At 68.8% G+C, this 19,346-nt stretch overlaps 2 protein-coding genes across 3 annotated transcripts; both read left to right on the top strand.

The window, feature by feature from the left end:
- Positions 1 to 827: 827 nt before the first annotated feature.
- JRK (Jrk helix-turn-helix protein) lies at positions 828 to 5,452 on the top strand. 2 transcript variants are annotated; one of them, XM_051831005.3, is made up of 2 exons: positions 828 to 969; positions 2,690 to 5,452. In XM_051831005.3, the coding sequence occupies exon 2, from the start codon at positions 2,914 to 2,916 to the stop codon at positions 4,552 to 4,554; it is 1,641 nt and encodes a 546-aa protein (XP_051686965.3). In that variant the 5' UTR covers positions 828 to 969; positions 2,690 to 2,913; the 3' UTR covers positions 4,555 to 5,452. The 2 variants fall into 2 exon arrangements, with proteins under 2 accessions (XP_051686965.3, XP_051686966.3); XM_051831006.3 differs by lacking the exon at positions 828 to 969 and adding an exon at positions 985 to 1,544.
- A 7,938-nt stretch (positions 5,453 to 13,390) lies between these two features.
- Positions 13,391 to 14,155, top strand: LOC149126362 (uncharacterized; the record flags this gene model as incomplete). The annotated part of the gene is made up of 1 exon (XM_089336227.1): positions 13,391 to 14,155. A coding segment is annotated over one exon (765 nt), but the record flags the coding sequence as incomplete, so codon positions are not given.
- Positions 14,156 to 19,346: the final 5,191 nt, after the last annotated feature.

Here is a 19,346-nt window from a genome sequence, read left to right as displayed (position 1 = left end):
CCCGGGGAGAGGCTGGGCAGCCTGGAGCCAGCCAGGGCCGGCAGGAAGGAGGAGAGCCGGGGTGGGGGGGTGTCCTGGGGAGACCGGGGATAAGGAGCTGAGCCCCCTGCTGCAAATCCCACGCCTGGAGGGCTGAACCCCACCCACAGTCCCCGCCGCACAGGTCAGAGGTCAGAGCCAAAGCGCCGGGGTCCGCAGGGCTGGGGTCCCGCTGGCCCCCTGCCTCCCCCAGCTCCCCGAGGCTGCCCGGTGTGCGCGCCCGGCTCGCCCCGCCACCGCCCTCATCAGAGCCCCCCCCAGATCTCCCCCGCCGGCCTCAGGGACCCTGGCCACTGCAGTGTCTCCCCGCCAGGTGTTTATTGGGAAGAGAGCAGGCCGGGGTGCGGGGGACCCGGGGGGACCCCAGGGGCGCGACCGCGGGGTGCTGGGGACCCGGGGGGACCCCAGGGGCGCGACCGCGGGGTGCTGGGGACCCGGGGGGACCCCAGGGGCGCGACCGCGGGGTGCTGGGGACCCGGGGGGACCCCAGGGGCGCGACCGCGGGGTGCTGGGGACCCGGGGGGACCCCAGGGGCGCGACCGCGGAGTGGCCGCATCGCAGCCGCTCGGAGGCCGGGTGGCGCGGGCGAGGGTCTCAGGGGCGCGACCCCCTCCAGGCCAGGCTCTGCCCGCTTCCCGGAGAGGCCGTTTCGTCACGGGCAAGGTCCGGGTTGCGGGCGGCCGGGCGCGGGCTGAGGCCTGGGGCCGCCCCTCGAACGCGTCAGGCGCGGGCGCCCGGCACGGCGGCGGGAGACCCCGGAGCGCCCCGCGCCCCGAACGCCCCGGCCCGCGCCACCCGCCCGCCGGGCCGCCACCGAGGCGCGGTCCTCCAGCCGCCCAGAGCGTCCCGGAAGGGGCTCGGGGGAGGCGGCGACGCGCGGAGAGCGCAGCGGCGGGCACTTCCGGCCCGTGGCGGCTGGGGGTCCGGCGGGTGAGTGGGGTCCTGCCCGAGGCGCGCGTGGGCGGGCGGGCGGGCGGGCAGCGGCTCTCGGGGTTTGCGGGGCGCGGGCCGGGCCGGGCCGAGCAGCGCCCCCTCGCGGCGGCCGCGCCCCCCGCCTCCCGCCGCGGCCGGGTCCGCAGCCCCGGCCCCTGTCCGCCGTGGCTGGCCGCACCCCGGGCCTGGGTTTGTGCACCCGAAGCCCTTCGCTGGGGCTGCCCAAGCTCGAGGTCAGCCCCACGCCGCCGCGCCGGGCCTTGACGGCGCCGGCTCGGGGAGGCTTGGTCCGCGCCCGCCCCGGCCCCCCAGGAGTGGGAGCGAGGCTTGACCTGCGTGGTCCTTGTCGGGTTTTGCCCACGCCCCAGGCCGAGTTTGTGCCCCCCAAACACGGCCCCTGGGACGGAGACGCCTTCAAAGCCGGCCTCCTCCGCGACCCGGGCCCCTCCATTGGGTCGCCCCCCGGCCCCACGGCCCACGGCGCCCCGTGGTGCACCCGTGTCCAGATGTGCACCCGGGGGCTTGCTGGTGCTGCCCGCGGGGTCCTGGGGCGGCCTGGAGCCCCCGGCGCGGTGAGCCGATGCCTGGTGTCGGCGGGAACCAGAGGGAAGCCCTGCATGGGTGAGGGGAGGGAGCGGGCTGTGGAGCTGGGGGCCCTGCCTGTGCTGGGGCCGGGGCTCCGTGACCCCCGGGGGTGTGAGGTCAGCTTCCCCGACCATCAGGAGAGCCGAACTCGGGACAGGAAGCCACGCCCCCCGTTCCCCACTTGGTTCCATCATGAGGGCGTTGAGGGGCCATGGGGGAGGGGGCGTGTGCAGCCGGCCAGTCCCTAGTGCCGGGGCACTGCCCAGCTGGGTGGGGTCCCGGAAGGCGCGTCCCTGCGAGCCCTCAGGGGGAGACCTGGGTGGGGCTGGGGTTTACCTGGCCACGTGCCCTGGGTTATCTTAGGGGTAAACTTCGGGATCCACAGCCGCTCCCGGAAGGCGGTCCTGCTGCCCGAGGCGTGGTCCTGCTGCCCGAGGCGCGGTCCTGGCTGAGTTAGGAGTTTATTCGTGGGCACCCTAAGTTAGCATCGAGTTACTGAGCCCCTGCTGTGGCCAGGCCCTTCCCTGCGACCCGGGAGCAGTGTGTATGCGTGTGCGTGTGGGCGCCCGCGTTGGTGGGCGAGCCCGGGGAGCCGGGAGGGCCCTGGGGGGGGGTCCCAGACACCAGCATGTTCAGGGTTGGGGTGGGGGCACGCTGTCTGCCGAGAGGGCGGGGGCCGGTGTGGAGAAACCTTGGCGGGAGTCCAAGGCCCGCGGGTCCTGGGAGCTTCCCTGGCTTGTCGGGGCCTCCCTGTTGACGGGGCTTCAGGAGAGGCTCCCCCTGGGCTTGGAGGGGCTTCGGCCCAGACCCCGGGAGGCTGAGGGAGTTCCCTGCACCGCTGTGCCCCCTGTACTGGAGAGGATTGGAGCTGGGGGCCGGCGCGGGCAGCCCAGGGAGCAGCTGCGGCCGACAGCTGGGGACAGGCGGGCTGGGGGCGACTGGGCTTCTGGGCCTGCCTTGCCTGGCTCCCAGCTCCAGGAGTTTCCCCCAGGAAAGGCCGGGCCCCAGCCTCGCCCCGCGGCGCCGTCCTGGGCCTGGCTCTGATTTCCAGGGCGGCTGCCGGGGCCTGAAGGAAGCTGTGAGCCCGGGAGCCGCCCGGCGCTCGGTGATGTTCTCTCTTCTGCTTTTGCAGCCGCCGGAGCGCAGGGTGTGAGCCGCCACTGAGGACCGCGGAGACGCCGGAGCCTGGCCAGGGAATGCCGGGGGTCCAGCCCCGCGCAGCAGCCCAGGCTGGGCCGGCGCCGCACGGGACCGCCAGGGCCAAGGCCTGAGCGCCCTGCAGCCGGGGCCCCGGGCGCAGGGAAGGAGGCAGCAGGCCGGCCGGGGCGGCCTCTGGCCCGGCCAGCGCCCCTCCCCATGGCCTCCAGGCAGGCTGCTGCCGAGGGCCGGGGCGGGAAGCGGAAGCGCGTGGTGCTGACGCTGCGGGAGAAGATGGACGTCTGCTCGCGCCTGGAGCGTGGCGAGAGCCGCAAGGCGCTGATGCAGGAGTACAACGTGGGCATGTCCACGCTCTACGACATCAAGGCCCACAAGGCCCAGCTGCTGCGCTTCGTGGCCAACTCCGACTCCAGCCAGGCGCTGGAGCATCGCCGCACGCTGCACACGCCCAAGCTGGAGCACCTGGACCGCGTGCTCTACCAGTGGTTCCTGGCGCGGCGCGCCGAGGGCGTGCCCGTGTCGGGCCCCATGCTCATCGAGAAGGCCAAGGACCTGTACGGGCAGATGCGGCTCAGCGAGCCCTGCGTGTTCTCCGGGGGCTGGCTCTGGCGCTTCAAGGCCAGGCACGGCATCAAGAAGCTGGACGCGTCTGGCGAGAAGCAGGTGGCTGACCGGCGCGCGGCCGAGCAGTTCTGCGGCTTCTTCAGGAGCCTGGCGGCCGAGCACGGGCTGTCGCCCGAGCAGGTGTACAGCGCCGACGAGACCGGCCTCTTCTGGCGCGGCCTGCCGAGCCCCGGCCCGGAGGCCAAGCAGGCCAGGGACCGGCTGAGCGTCCTCGTGTGCGCCAACGCCACGGGCTCGCACCGGATCAAACCCTTGGCCGTTGGCAGGTGTGGCGGCGCCAGGGCCCGCCGGGGCGTCCAGCAGCTGCCGCTGGCCTACAGGGCCCACAGCAGCGCCTGGGCGGACTGGTTCCATCACATCTTCGCGCCGGCCGTGAGGGAACACTTCAGGGCCTCGGGCCTGCCGGCCGACAGCAAGGCCGTCCTCCTGCTGGACAGCTCCCGGGCCCCCCCGCAGGAACCCCAGCTGGTGTCCGACAACATCTTCACCGTCTTCCTGCCGCCCGGCACGGCCGCGCTGCTGCAGCCCATGGAGCTGGGCATCCGCAGGGACTTCCTGGAGCGCTGCCTGCGCGCCCCCGCGCGCCCTGGGCCCGGCGCGGGCGATGCCATGGGCCACGTGGTCTGCGCCTGGAACGCCGTGCCGGGCCAGGTGTTCCGGCGCGCCTGGAGGAAGCTGTGGCCCGCCGTGGCCTTTGCCGAAGGCTCTTCCGAGGAGGAGGAGGAGGAAGAGGAGGCAGAGCCGGAGGGGGAGGTGGAGACGGAGGCCGAGCCCGAGCGGGAGGGGGCGGACCGGCACTTCTGCGCGGCCAGGCCGCACAAGACTTTGGCGCACATCCTGGAGCTCGTGAGAGCCGGCCCGGCCTGCCCCGACGGCCCACTGCAGGGGAGGGAGGCCCAGGAGTGGGGCACGGCCGAGAGGGAGGCGGTGGAGGCGCGCATCCCTGCGGGCGCGGAGAACGCAGAGCGAGTGGGCGACGACGAGGCGGCCTGGGAGCGCGCGGCCCTGGCCTTCGCCGCGCTGCTGGGCTTCGCCGAGGGCCAGCCCTGCTTCACGGCGCAGGAGCTGGGGCAGCTGTGCGCGCTGCACTCGGCCTTCCGGAGGCAGCGGCAGCTGCGGCGGTGCCCCGGCGCGCCCAGAGCCGCGGTCAAGGTGGAGGCCCTGCAGGAGCGCCCCAGCGCCCGCTCGCCGCCGCCCGCTGCCCAGGAGGACTGAGGTCAGGGCGCCCTAGCACTCGGTCCCTGTCGCTCAGGGCGGCCGGCCAGCGTCCCCGGCAGCACGCGTCACATCGCGTGGCCACGCGTGGTGCCTGAGGCGGGCCTGGCAGGAGCCCCCGGGCCTCGTGCTGCGGACGGGAGTTCTGTGCTGGAGGAGAGCTCTTGGACCCGTGGTGTGGCCCTCGCACCCCCAGGCAGGCTGTCTGGGAGGGCCTGGGACACTGGCGGCCACTCCCAGGGCAGGTGCCAAGGGCTGGGCGGGGTCCTGGCTAATGTCCCCGTACGAGCCGTGGCGCCGAGACAGCTGCACTGGAGCGCGCCCTGCTGCCGGCCCTCGCTCTCACCCTTCCTGTGGCCACGTGGGCCTGGCGTGGCCGGGCCAGGCTGGGTCATACGCGCTCAGCGTGCACTGTTCAGCCCCCAGGACCACGGTCCCCGGCTCCCACTGAGTCAGCTGTGGGCATGTTGCGGGAGGACATGTGACCCCCTGGCCACGTTGGCCTGGGAGCTGGGCCTGGCCCCGCCCCGGGTGACCGTGACGGGAGGGCGGGGTGCGTGAGAAGCTCCTTCCGCGAGAACTTGGATGGCGCCCTGGCCGCCGAGGCCGCGGGGTCGTCACCGCAGCGTCGCCGTGTGTGCCACGGGGACTGGGAGCAGCGTGCGGCGGCTCCCCCGTGCCCCGCCTCCCGACACAGGGCGCTGGCCGCGCCGGGACTGCCGAGACTGCGCGGACAGTGGGGCGCAGGGGAGGGGATGCGGCCTGGGCGGCGTTTGTGGGCTGCGGGGGCGGCGGCCGTGCCCCAGCCACCCTCCCAGGTCCCCTGCGATGGTTTGTCCCATGCACTCTGCAGCCCTCACGGCCGTGTTGTGGCCGGGAATAAACGATTTTGCTGGGACTGGCTGGGCTCCTGTCTGACATGGGCCTCTGCTCCTGCCTCTCGCTGGCCGAGCTGGCCGCGACCCTGCTGTCCCCGGCAGTGTGGGGCAGGAACTGGCCTCTGTCTCCCTGGCAGGTCTAAGGAGCTGGGGTGTCCGTGGCCCCCTGTCCTGTGAGCTGGTTGGACTTTGCCTCTTGGGGGCGCCTGCAGGGCTGGAATCCGGGGACAGGCGAGGCGGGGGTCTGGAGGGATGGCTAGGCCGCGGAGTGCAGCTTCCCCAACCCAGGGTGGGCGCCCCTGGGCCCCGCCCCTGCTGCAGCCAGGCAGGGTGGTGTCCGTGGGCTCCGGGCACCTGCCTGCCATGGTCCTCAAATCTTCCCCCGCAGAGCCTGTTGGGCCCTGTTCGGTGTCCAGCCGTGAGCTGCAGCAGGCTCCCCCATTCCTGTCGGGGACGGTGCAGGCAGAGGTGGGGGCGCGGACGGCATGCCTGTGGCTCCTCATCCTGGGGCAGCCGCCGTCCCCAGCACTGCGTGTGTCCCATGGGGGCAGGTGGGCAGCAGGAGGGCGAGGTGTGGGGAGGGCCGAGGGGCTGTCCCCCTGCTCATGACCCCTCCTGGGGGCCGTGCTGTGTTGGTCTCCTCTGTTACCCTAGGACGCCCCAGAGCAGCCTCTGGGGTCTGTGTCGGCTCCCCCCTTGGAGGCGATGGTTCAGGCTTGGGTGGCCCCGGCGGCCGGCGTCTGCTGTGGGCGTGGAGAAGCCATCGTCATGGTGACCCCTGAACAGAGAGAACCTGGGCTGGACATGCACTCCAGTGAGGGGCGCGCTCTCAAGAAGACCCCCCTCCCCGGGGCCTCAGCCTGCGCCAGCCCCACCTCCTCACCCCTCGCCGCCACGGCCTTAGCTGCACCGACCACTGAGAGGCCTGAGCTCACAAACTGTACCCGCCCTGCGGCACCCGGCCCAGGCCCGGAGGCCACAGCCCCCCAGAGGCAGCAGAGTGGCCACAGGTGCTCCTGGAGGTCCAGCGGCACAGGACAGACCAGGGCCCGCCCACCCCCCTCGGGCCCTGGTGCCGCTCTGCACCTGACAAACACCTGGGTGGGGGTCTCGGCCGGCGTCGCGTGGACTGGGCAGGCAGGTGATGGGCCGTGCCATCTGCTTCCAGGACTCCCCCTAACCAGGGCTGGGTTCTCGGGTGCTTCCTTGGAGCCAACTGCCCGCGGGGCGGCTGGGCCTGGGAGGCCGGCTCCTCCGCAGCTGCTGCCCGGGGTCGGGCGCTGTGGTCATGACCACTGCCAGCCTCGGTGCAGCCCGGCCCTGCCCACGTGCCCTGCTGTGGCCTCGGCTCCCCGCCTCTCTCCTCAGTGGGGCCTCTGGCCTGTTGTCCCCAGTGCAGGGCAGTGACGATGCAAGAAGTGAGGGGTCACTCCCGTGTGGAGGTGAGATGGGCCTGGGGAGGGCAGCTGGGGCTGGTCCTGGCACGGCGGCACCTGCTCCTGGACACCCCCCCATGCCTGTCACTCGCCAACTTGAACGGGGCTCTCGTCGCCGTCACCTGCCTTGAGTGGGACCACAAGGCCTCATTCCAGCTCCGGGGTGGCCCAAGCGCCTGAAGCAGCCCGGGCGTCCGGCTGTGGCGGGCCTGCCTCACCCAGGTGGCCGCCGCCCACTCCCAGGCCGGCACGGGGTTCTCCCGGCCTCTGCGGTCAGGGCCCCCAGCCCCGAGCAGGTCGGGGTGGTTGGGCCCCTTCCTGACGCCCGCCCGGCATCCGGGCCTGGTCTGCTTCATGGGGGGGCCCCGCCCCGTTCCCAGCCCTGCCTGGAGCTGAGGCTTGCCTGTCCCAGGTGCACACAGAGGGCCTGTGCTCCGTGGCTGCGGAGCCCCAGGGGAGCTGCCGGCCATGGCACCAAGGCCGCCGCCGCCGCCTGCTGAGTTCCGTGGAGAAGAGACACGCGCGCACACACGCACACACACACACACACACGGTGTGCACGTGAGAGTCTTTGCAAAGGAGCAAAGCCCTGCTCTTTCTGGGCAGCGACCTCCCAGAGAGGCTGAGATGCCCTGGGGCGACGGGGTGGGGCCTCTCGGGGCCAGCAGGTGTCCAGGGAGAGCTGGTCCTCAGAGGGGGCCTCGGCCCGGGCAGCCAGGGCCCTAAGCAGTGAGACGTCGCTTCCTGCGGGCTGAGCCGTCCAGCCTGCGCTACAGCAGCTGCAGCTGAGCAGGGCAGCCGGGAACAGAAGGTTCCACCTGCCACGGGGCCGGCCAGCCCTGGGCAGGCGCCCGGCGGGGGTGGGGTACCCTGTACTTCACTGTCACCTGTCTGTCACAGGAGGCGGAGCCGCAGATGACCCGGGAGGTGGGGATCCTGGATCCTGGGCTGCCCGCCCTTGCCCACCTGGTGGCGCGTGGACGAGGGTGGCCTGGGCTGGGGAAGCAGCCCGAGGGTCCTGCAGAGCCCCGCCCTCTGCCACACATGTCTCCTGATGGCCGCCACAGCTCTCCGAAGCTGCCCTGGCTTGTAGGGGGCACAGCGCCTCCTGTGGGCAGCCCCTCGGCCTGCACACCTGGCCTCTGCTGTAGTCCGTTGGGCTGGGTCCCAGTCACTGGGGGCTGGAGAGGATGGGTGCAGACCTGCAGGACGCGGTGACAGCGAAGGCCAGCCCGGGGTCTCCCGTCTCCACCCCCTCTGCAGGTTGGTGGGGGGCCAGGCGTGGACGTGTTGGCCGGCAGCAGGCTGCAGTGGATCCGGGCCCCTGGGGCAGGGGTGCACACTGGGGGGCAGCGGCTGGGGAGCTGGGGTTGCTGCCCTCCCCACACCTGGTTCCCGAGGCCGGGTCACTCAGACGCAAGGCTGGCCCGGAGGCAGGCCTAGGGCCTGGGGCCCCGGCCCCTCCCTGCTGCCGTGGAGGAGTCACGTCTACGGTGCTGTCAAGGTGGGCTCGGGGGCAGTGCACGGACCTGGGGAACAGAGGGCTGGCCGGGGCGGGGATTCCGAAGTGGACCTCAGGAGCTGCCCACATTGGTTGGAGTCTGTGAAGCAGGCTGGGCCCGGGGTGTTGTCAGCCACACAGCCAGGGGGCTGACAGCAGGCGTGGGCTGTGCATGTCCAGGGAGGCCAGGTGTGCCCGGGGCAGCAGCCTGAGGAGCCGCAGAGGTCGCGAGAGAGGGACACAGACGCCCAGGGATCCAGCCAGGAAGGTCACAGGAGCCCAGGCTGGTGGCAGCGCTGGCAGGAGCTCTCGGGCCGTGCAGAGGGGCAGGGGTGTGGCCACAGCCTGGGGACAGGACACAGGCAATGGGGACGGCCCCCCAGCGGCCGCTGCTACCACGGGACGTGAGCAAGTTCACGGGGAAGTGGAGTTAGAGCGCAAGCTTGTCTGGGGGCCACGCGTGGAAGTCCGGGCCCAGCTTCCTCATGATGCGTGTTCCCGTGAGCTCGCAGAAGCCCTGTGTTGTGCACGGCTGCGCAGCCTGTGCCAGAGAATTTGGGAGACACCACTCAGAGGGCAGGGGAGAGGCAAGCGAGGGCGCCAGGCAGGGCGTGGGGAGAATCCGTGCAGAGACAGTGTGAGGATGGAAGCCGGTTTATTTAAAGAGACAGTACGCTGCCCCCAGTGAAGGCCCCTTTCTCAGGGGTGCGAGTGGGGTGGAGTTTGGGAGGGGCCCAGGAAGGCTTCGTGCTGGTCCACGAGGAGCTGGACACCCGGTGGTCATTGCAGGCACTGTTCGCACGTAGTAGAGGCGCAGGTGCGGCAGGGCATGGATGGAGGCCGCGAGACCGCCGATGGCCTGCAGGTCCTCGGAGCACTGGCCAGTTGCTGCCTGGCCCATGTCACCAAGACCCCGGCAGAGCTGAGCGACCCATGGGAACCAGCAGAAGAGCAGGTGCGTGGGCTTGGAGACAGACGGGCAGAAACCACGCTCACCACGAGCAGAGGGCAGGGGGTGCAGGGAAGAGCAACGCGTGGCAGAGTGCAGGGCACAGCACACGCACACGGGGACACGACAGGAACACAGCACACGCACACGGACACGCGCACAGGGGCCCCACCTGGAACACAGCACACGGACACACACACGGGGACCCCACCTGGAACATGGCACACGGACACAGGGATGGGGACCCCACCTGGAACACCTGGAACACGGCACACGGACACAGGGATGGGGACCCCACCGGGAACACGGCACACGGACACGCACACGGGGGCCCCACCTGGAACACAGCACACGGACACGCACATGGGGGCCCCACCTGGAACACAGCACACGGACACGCACACGGGGACCCCACCTGGAACATGGCACACAGACATGCACACGGGGACCCCACCTGGAACACGGCACACGGACATGCACACGGGGACCCCACCTGGAACATGGCACACGGACACGCACACGGGGACTTCCTGGAGGGCGGGAAGGAGCGGGGCAGGGGACAGAAGAGCTCCAAGAAGCTGGAGCCCACGGGGACCGAGGGCCACGACTCCGCACACCCAGGAGAGACTCGGCAAGACCCGAGCAGGAGAGGCAGCGCCCACTGCGGCAAGGTGGCTGGAAGCGGTGGGGGGGAATCCTGCAAACGGAGGAACCCAGGGGCTCAGGAGTGGGCTTCCCGGCAGAGGCGGCGGCAGGGAGGAAACCGCAGCCAAACCCTGCACCGGCAGAGCCAGCTCTCAGCACTGGAGGTGGGCTGGGCGCCGTGAGCGGGGAGGCTCCACTGGTGGCAGGACCACCGTGGGGGCTGTGGCCACAGGCCACGCAGCAGTCCAAGGGGGATGCAAGGCCGTGGGGATGGCGTCTCCTGGGGCCAGCTCCTCTGGGCACCCTCTGCAGCCAGGGGCCAGCCCTGGATGGTGCCCACGCAGGCCTGGATCACCCACAGGCAGGGTCCAGTGTTGTCCTGGCTCCACCACGTCCCTCCCCTCTACTGTCCCCTCCCCGGGAGCTCCTGGTGGTGCCCTCCCTGTGGTCTTCCTCTCCCTGCATACCCTGCTCGTCTTTGGGGCCCAGAGTCAGAGGCGCTGCGGCCGTACAGCTCAGGGGAGAGACACGGGGGCCTCCTGGCCCAGGCCTGCCCTCCCCGGGGATGGGCAGTCATGGCATTCCCCCAGGGCTGCCCTTGGTGGCGGCCGCTTCCAGATGGGGACGCGTGAGTGGGGCTGTCCTCTCTCCTGGGGGTGCCAGACACAGCCTGGGTCTTGCAGGGGCAGTAGCTCCATGGCCGAGACCCTGGGCCTGGACACAGCCACCCGAGGGGCAGGGAGGCCCGGGAGAAGGAGAGACCAGGACCGGGGTTGGGGGGCTGCAGTGACCACTGTCGCCTCCCCGTAGTGAGTGGGACCCGGAGCTGGGGGCCTGCCAACTTCTACCTGAGCAGGGGCTGTGCAAGGGGCCTCCCGGGCCCTTGTGGGTGCTGACCCTCTGGCCCACCCTGGCTCGGCCTGCACCTCAGGCTGGGTCCTCTTTCCGCCAGGGAGCCCAGCAGCCCGGACAGCCGCACCTCAGTGTATTTCCAAGAGCTGCGTCCACCTCTCACTGACCTGCGAGCCCACCCTGTCCATCTGTCTTTCCCGGGGCCCACGAAGCCCCGCCCCTCACGGAGGATCCTGCCCACTGCCCGTGCCCGCGGGGAGGGAGGGCTGTGTCCACAGCTTGCCAAGGACGGAGCTGGACTAAGCACAGTCGCCCCACTGCAGCTCACTGCGTGAATGCCAGGGCCTCTGCGTGCAGCCCGCTCAAAGCTCAAGCTCAAAGTCAGTCTGCGGAGCCGCCCTCGGCCATGGCCATCCCCGGAGGCCCGGCAGCCCTGGGGCTCCCCTGAGTCGCTGGGGAGGACCAGCGCGGAGTCAGGCTCTCTGCTGCCCTCTGCTGGCAGCGTGTGTCCCCCTCAGCCTGGGGAGGCGTGGGGGCTACAGGGCCATCCGTGCAGGGGCCGGGGGTCAGGGTGGGGGTGAGGTGGACGGGGAGGAGGGGAGGCTCCCTGGTGCGCGTCCCAGGCTGCTGGCCTCTCTCTGAAGCTGGGGCCAGCAGCGGTGCGGGGTGCCAGGACTTCCTTGGCTTGGGGTGAGGGGGCCCATAATCTGAACATCTGGGGGCACGCATGTGTCCATGAGGGGCTCTCTCTGTGGGTCCCTGTATGTGTGCCAGTGCACACGTGTGTGTGGCGATGCACACGCCTGCAGTGCTGCCAGAGTCCTTGTGGCCCAGGTCTCCGAGTGCCGCGGCTGTGCCCCCACCCCCAGTTCCTGACTGCAATTGTACCAGCAAACCTCTGAATCCCAGAAAGTCCCTCCCATGTCCGGGGCTGTCTGACCCCCAGGCGTGGCCCCGTCACCCTGGGGCTCCTCCGCCTGGGCCTGTCCTTGGCTTAGGGGCACCGCCGTGGCTGGACCCAGTCCCACCCGGCCCCTCCCGGCCACTGGGCACCTGCTGCCCGGGAGCAGTGGGCTGGGCTCAGCCGCTGGCTCCCGGGCCTTAGCACCTCCCGTCGTGATGGGGCAGCCGCCGCAGTGCAGTCAAGGGGGCTGGGGCTTCCTTGTTGACTGGCTGTGGATCGAGCTTCATAGGCTGACATGAAGTGGTGCCGTGCACTGGGGGAGCTGGCTTCCCCATTTGTGACTTGACAAAGGCCACCGGGGTTCCTGTAAGCAGTTTCAAAAGGGCAGTCCTCCCTGTGCTCCAGGCCTGGTTCGCCACCAACAGCTGCCGCCGTGAGCCTGTGGGGCTATGTCTTCTGCTCCCTCTGGTCTCCGGGAGCGGCCACACCTGCTGCCCCCTTCTCTCCGCCCCCAGGCCTCCCCGCCCCAGCATGAGCCCTGGGTCTCGCCTGTGCTGGACGCTGCAGACCAAGCAGGTGCTAGGGACAAGGGTTCATGGTCACGTGGGTGAAGTCTCAGCGGGCAAAGCCGCGGAGACAGCGCTGCTGCAGGGGCTGGGGGCCGGGCCGGCTTGGGGGAGGGCAGTGGGTGGCGTCAGGAGCAGCGGGGCCTCCCACACCTCGGCTGGCTCCCGTCATGGGAAACGGCAGAACCGTGGGTGCACCCCAGGGCCCTCGGTGCTCCGTGACTGTGACAAAAGGGACCCAGGAGGGAGCTCTTGGCCCTGGAGTGAGGCCGGCGGTGGGGCCTGGCCTCAAAGCCTCCACCCACTGTGCCCCCTGCTCCGGGCTGGACCTGCTCCCCACTGCGGTCTGAACCCCCAGCCCTGCCTGGCGCGTCCCGTGGATTGGGCATCAGAATTTGGCCGCATCTGGTCCCAGGCACCCCGCCATCCGTGGCGCCCCGTCCTCTTGTCCCTGCTGCTGCCCGGCCCAGTGTCTCCTCCAGGGCTCCCCCCGTCCTCACCCCAGATACTCACTGGACTTCAGGTTTGGTTTTTGTAAAACCACTTTTTACTGAGATACAACACACATGCCCCAGACAGTGCATGTCAGCCACTGCAGCTGGGCAGCATGGGCCTCACTTACCAGGGCCAAGAGCCCCTTCCTCTGTCCCTCTCATCACGTCCACTGAGCACCTACTGTGCCCAGGCCTGGGGACACCCCGTGAGTGAGAACTCAGGGCCCCCAGGCTGGGGAGGCTTGGACAGGCTCACGGTGCCTGCATGTACCGGGCTCGGGGTTTGTGGGCTCAGGGGTAGGGGCGGCTCCAAGGCACCTCTGGAGTGCAGGACCACAGCACCCCGCAGCTGGCTGGACAGAGGTGGCATTGGTCTCACGTCTGCCTGCATGTGCGTGAGAACTCAGCCGGGCGCATCTCCCCATGCAGGGTTCACTCATCTGATAACACAGCCACCACCGTCCACCCCTCTCTGCACTCTGTAACCACTCACCCAGCTGCTCATCCATCCATCAACCCATCCATCCATCCAACCCCCCATCTACCCATCCATCCACCCACCCATCCATCCATCCAACCCCCATCCAACCCTCCATTCATCCACCCATCCATCCATCCACCCATCCATCCATCCAACCCTCCATCCAACCCTCCATCCATCCACCCATCCATCCACCCATCCAACCACCCATCCAACCGTCCATCCCTCCACCCACCCATCCACTCATCCATCCATCCACCCACCAATCCATCCATCCATCCATCCATCCCTCCCTCCACCCATCCATCCACCCATCCAACCCTCCATCCATCCATCCATCCACCCATCCACTCATCCATCCATCCATCCATCCACCAATTCATCCATCCACCCATCCATCCATCCACCCACCCATCCATCCATCCACCCACCCATCCACTCATCCATCCATGCATCCACCCATCCATCCATCCACCCATCCATCCATCCATCCACCCATCCATCCATCCACCCACCCATCCATCCACCCACCAATCCATCCATCCATCCACCAATCCATCCATCCAACCATACATCCACCCTACACCCACCCACCCACCCATCCATCCATCCCTCCACCCATCCAGCCACCCATCCAACCCTACATCCACCCATCCATCCACCTACCCATCCAACCCTCCATCCATCCATCCATCCATCCACCCATCCATCCATCCACCCACCCATCCATCCACCCATCCAACCCTCCATCCATTCATCCATCGACCCATCCATCCATCTATCCAACCATCCATCCACCCATCCATCCATCCCTCCATCCATCCATCCATCCATACACCCAACCATCCATCCACCTGTCCACCCTTCCACCCATTTGTTGCAGTTGATTTCTTAATAATGTTGCAGTGGATTCGTTTCTGAGAGGAGGAGTGTGGTGGGGGCAAGAGGGGCAAGAGGCTCAGAGTCACCACACAGACCCCGGGAGTCAGGTGAAAGTGGGCTTGAGGCAAGCAGCCCGCAGACTCATTTATTTCAGTTAGTACAACAGCTTATATAGCCAAGACCAGCCAAGGGGCGGTCTATGCCCCCAACCAATCACAGCCTGTTGCCAGGCAGTTTCCAAAGCCATCCAATCACAGCCTGTTGCCAGACAGGGTCCATTTGCCATGTGGGTTTCAAAGCCATTCCTGAGTAACTGATGTTCGCTTGCCAGCAGCCACCTTGGCATGGCCTTCTCATTCCACCACACCCGTCCATCCGTTCATCCACCCATCCATCCAACCATTCATTCATCCACCTCTCCACCACCCATCTATACACTTTCTACCCAGTCACACACTTGCTCATCCATCCATCCATCTGTCCATCCAATCATCTGTCCATCTGTCCATCCATCCTACCATATACCCATCCATCCATCTGTGCACCCACCCACCCACCCTCTTATCCTCCTACCCAGACTCCATGCATCCTTCGATCCCCCGTCTGTCCACCTGTTGATCCAGCACACACTCACTGATCCCCCATCTGTCCGTCTGTCTGCCTGGCACACACCCTCACTGATCCCCTGTCTGTCCGTCTGTCCAGCACACACCCTCACTGATCCCCCGTCTGTCTGTCTGGCACACACCCTCACTGATGCCCCGTCTGTCCGCCTGTCCGTCTATCCGTCTGGCACACACCCTCACTGATCCCCCGTCTGTCCATCTGTCCGTCTGGCACACACCCTCACTGATCCCCCATCTGTCCGTCTGTCCATCTGGCACACACCCTCATTGATCCCACGTCTGTCCGTCTGTCCATCTGTCCGTCTGTCCATCTGTCTGTCTGGCACACACCCTCACTGATCCCCCATCTGTCCATCTGTCCATCTGGCACACACCCTCACTGATCCCCCGTCTGTCCGTCTGTCCGTCTGACACACAGCCTCACTGATCCCCCATCTGTCCGTCTGTCCATCTGTCCGACCGGCACACACCCTCATGGAGCAGCTTGCTGCCTGGGTTCAGCCTCTCTTGCTCCCGGGGACAGTTACCAGGTGAAGAACCAGGGTCCGCAGGTGTTCCTGGCCAGTTGTCCTGAGCTCGTTGATCCCCTCGCCGGGCCTTGCAGGTGACCAGCAGGGGCCCAGGGCGAGAAGGTGCACTGGAAAGACACGCACGCCTCCAAGCCTTTCTTTTCTCTCTCTGGGTGCCGACTGCTCCCTGGGGCTGTGTCCTGCGGGTAGAAGTCTCCCCCTTGCCATGTCCCACAAGCAGGTCTGAGGCCTGGAGGAGCCGGTCCCCCTTGTACACCAAGCCAGGCGCCCACAGGGGAGGTGTCCAGGCCCTCGGCCCCACAGGTCTGCCCACCGCCCCTCAAAAGGCAGCAGGGAGAGCTCCCACGAGGCTGCGTGCCAGGAGGCCTTGCTTGGGTGTGGTAGCAGTGAGACCGCCAGGCCTCAGCCTCGCGGGATGTCCCTTGCATGGAGCAGGTCACCCTCTGCTGGCCAGAAGGTCCTGGGGTCGGCTTTCTCCCTGGCAGCCCCTGTGCTGCCCCAGCCCCCGGTGGGCCACCTGTGCTTTCCCTGGGGGATGCGACAGCAACTCTCGGGGCCTGTCAATCATGTCGGGGACAGGTTACCACCAGCTGCTCCGCCCGCCTGGGCTCTGGCCTCTCCCGCCCCTCTGTCCTGGCCGTCTGGCCACCCGTCTGCTGAGCACAGAGCAGGGCACAGCCCCCGGTGCTCCTTGGGGGCTTCGCGCCTCTCCTCTGTGCACCTGCCCTGCACCTCTGTCTGCTGGCATCTGCGGTGTGGATTGGGTGCCTGCTGTGTGCTCAGCCCTGGCCCCTCGAGGGTCTGAAGGGGACATGGCCCTCGGGTGCTGAGTGCTCAGCCCTGGCCCCTCGAGGGTCTGAAGGGGACATGGCCCTCGGGTGCTGTGTGCTCAGCCCTGGCCCCTCGAGGGTCTGAAGGGGACATGGCCCTCGGGTGCTGTGTGCTCAGCCCTGGCCCCTCGAGGGTCTGAAGGGGACATGGCCCTCGGGTGCTGTGTGCTCAGCCCTGGCCCCTCGAGGGTCTGAAGGGGACATGGCCCTCGGGTGCTGTGTGCTCAGCCCGCGCCGACAGCATTCTCAAGGGCTGGCTCTCCCCCGAGAGCTGCGGATCTGCCCCCACCCCCTGCAGGCCCGGGTGGGGCAGGGGCTGCTCCGGTCTCGGGGTGAGGGATGGAACAGGCACACAAGACTTCCCAGGAACCCCCTTGCTCCCTGCTATCTGCAGCCAGTTGGCTCAGGGCCCTGTCCCCTGCCGCCCCATGCCTGGGTGGGCTCTTTGTCAGCCACGCTCAGCCAGCCAACCTGGGGTGGCTCTCAGGGGAGGGGCAGGCAGAGGGAGCTGGCAGCCCACGCCACACCCCCAATGGCCTCCAATCACAATCTCTTGGCCTAATGTGGTCCAGCCCCTGCGAGAGCTGTGGGGGCGGTTCTCCCAGCCTGGACCCCTGGAGGTGGCTCACCCCTGCCCCTCACACCCACCTCTGGGAGAAAGGAGCCTCCTTCAGGGACTGGCAGGGGCTTACCCTGTGGAGGGGACCTCCTGAGAGTCCCCAGGGAGTGGCCAGAGGAGGCAGGGTCAGGCCAGTGGCACAGAAGGCCCCGGGCAGGGCTCTGTACTGCTACACTTGCCTCTGGGCCTGGGTCCAGTCCCAGCCCCCAGCAGGTGCACAGGCCATGGCCCCAAGGACTCCTGCTCCCGCCCCTGTGGCCAGCCTCCTGTGCTGGGGGAGGACGCTGTGCCCAGGCTCCTGCCAGCCCCCGCCCGGCCCGAGCGCCCCTGAGCGGGTGAGTGAGACCAGCCCCCACCCCTGGCACCACTCGTCAACAGTCACAGGGAGTGGGCAGGGACAAGGACAGAGCTTCGCTCCCCTCAGAGGGAGCAGCCAGGATGGGGGTGACAGGGGCAGGTGTTCTCCAGCGGCTGGGCCAGGAGAGGGGCTGGGAACACGCAGCTGGCCCTGCCCTCTTCCTTGGGGAGCAGCACAAAGCCCAGGGCTGCCCACCGTCCCTGGCCTGAACCGCAATGCCCTGCCCTTGGGTCAACTCCCAGGGCCCCCAGGCCTTTGTGCCTGCTGTGGGCGGGGTCCCAGGTCAGACCCTTGCCTGCCGGACAGCGATGGAGAAGTTCAGACGGTGCCGCAGGCCGGGCTGCGGTGGGAGCCCACGTGGGGATGGGCTGGGGCTGCTCGCCGGGGTGAGGTCCTGGGACCCTGCCCCTTGCCTGCCTCCGTGGTGGCGCTAGGGCTGGGCTCTTAGGAGCCGAGCTCAGGGCCAGGTCCCAGGGGGCCCTCTCCTGCTCTCTGCCCCTCCGTCTATCTGTCCACCAGGGGTTGCTCTGACTCCAAGGAGGCGCCTGGCCCCGAGGTCACCCCAGGTGAGAGACGGCCCGTCCTGTCCAAGCCCAGAGGCTCTGTGAGCTCACCTAGGAAGTTCTCAGGAGCCCTGTCGTGGCCCCTCTCCTGCTCAGCCGAGGCCTCGCTGCGCAGCCAGCCGGCTGCTGACAGCCTTTCCCCGGAGGAGGGCAAGAGGCCCCCCGGGCCCTGCAGGGGCTCAGGGGGCAGGGCCATGCCTCTGGACCCTGGATCCTGGTGCTGGGGCTCCTGCAGGCGTGCGCTGGCATCAAGGGCCGCATCCGGGATGCCACGGCTCACGTGCGAGGTTCCTCGAGGGGGCGGCTGGGTACCTGGGAGGTGAGTCAGCCAGTGACGGGGAGAGTAGGGACCTGCGTCACAGCACACGAGGGGGGTGGGGGCCACGGGAAGAGGGAGAGGGTGCGGGCGGGCTGGGCTCCCGGGTGGGTGCCTCCTCCAACTCGCTCCCTCCGTCTCTCACGGCTCCCTGCTTTGCAGCCTGGGTGCACCCTCCTGGGGTCCTGCCTTGGGCCCACCATGTGACCCCCACAGCCCACCCACTCTGGGTGCCAGATGTGGCCAGATGTGGCTTGCTGGGGGCCAGCCCTGGGCAGCCGGGAGGCCGGGGGCTGGCAGAGACATTGTGGGGCTGGGCGGTCACGCGGTGGCTCCTGGGGTCTGGGTGAACCTGCATGGCCAGGTGGGGCTGTCACCGCCTCAGCTATAACCCCTCCAAAGACGGCCCGCCCTGCTGTGGCTGCGTCCCCACCCCCACGCTCGGACCTTCTGCAGGGACAACACACTGCCCTCTGCTGGACTCCTGAGGAAGCGCTGGTGGCCCTGCCTCCTCTGGTCCTGCAGCAGTGGTGGGACCGGGACCGAGGGCGGGAACTGGTGGTGCCTGATACCCACAGCCCTGGCCACGGTGCTCCCACTCCAGACACGCTGTGACGGCACCCACAGCCCTGGCCACGGTGCTCCCACTCCAGACACGCTGTGACGGCACCCACAGCCCTGGCCACGGTGCTCCCACTCCAGACACGCTGTGACGGCACCCACAGCCCTGGCCACGGTGCTCCAACTCCAGACACGCTGTGACGGCACCCACAGCCCTGGCCACGGTGCTCCCACTCCAGACACGCTGTGACGGCACCCACAGCCCTGGCCACGGTGCTCCAACTCCAGACACGCTGTGACGGCACACACAGCCCTGGCCACGGTGCTCCCACTCCAGACACGCTGTGACGGCACCCACAGCCCTGGCCACGGTGCTCCAACTCCAGACACGCTGGGCCCTGGCCCCACTCGTGTGCGGAGCTGTGATCTGGGTGACACGCTGGGCCCTGGCCCCACTCATGTGCTGAGCCCTGGCCCTACTCGTGTGTGGAACTGTGACCTGGGTGACACACTGAACCCTGGTCATGTGCTGAGCCCTGGCCCTGGTGGTGAGCTGAGCCCTGGCCCTGGTGGTGAGCTGAGCCCTGGCCCTGGTGGTGAGCTGAGCCCTGGCCCTGGTGGTGAGCTGAGCCCTGGCCCTGGTCGTGAGCTGAGCCCTGGCCCTGGTCGTGAGCTGAGCCCTGATCCTGATCACACCCTAAACCCTGATGCTGGAGAGAGGTGAGCCCCGATCCTGTTCGCTGATGCGCTGACAGAGGCCTTAGCCGTGTCCTCTGGATTTTGCAGAGCTTGGCCTGCATG

This window comes from Oryctolagus cuniculus, chromosome 6 (genome assembly GCF_051225735.1).
Source record: "Oryctolagus cuniculus isolate XC-2025 breed Fujian yellow rabbit chromosome 6, ASM5122573v1, whole genome shotgun sequence".
Lineage (NCBI taxonomy): Eukaryota > Metazoa > Chordata > Mammalia > Lagomorpha > Leporidae > Oryctolagus > Oryctolagus cuniculus.
This window is presented reverse-complemented; position numbering and strand designations above follow the sequence as displayed.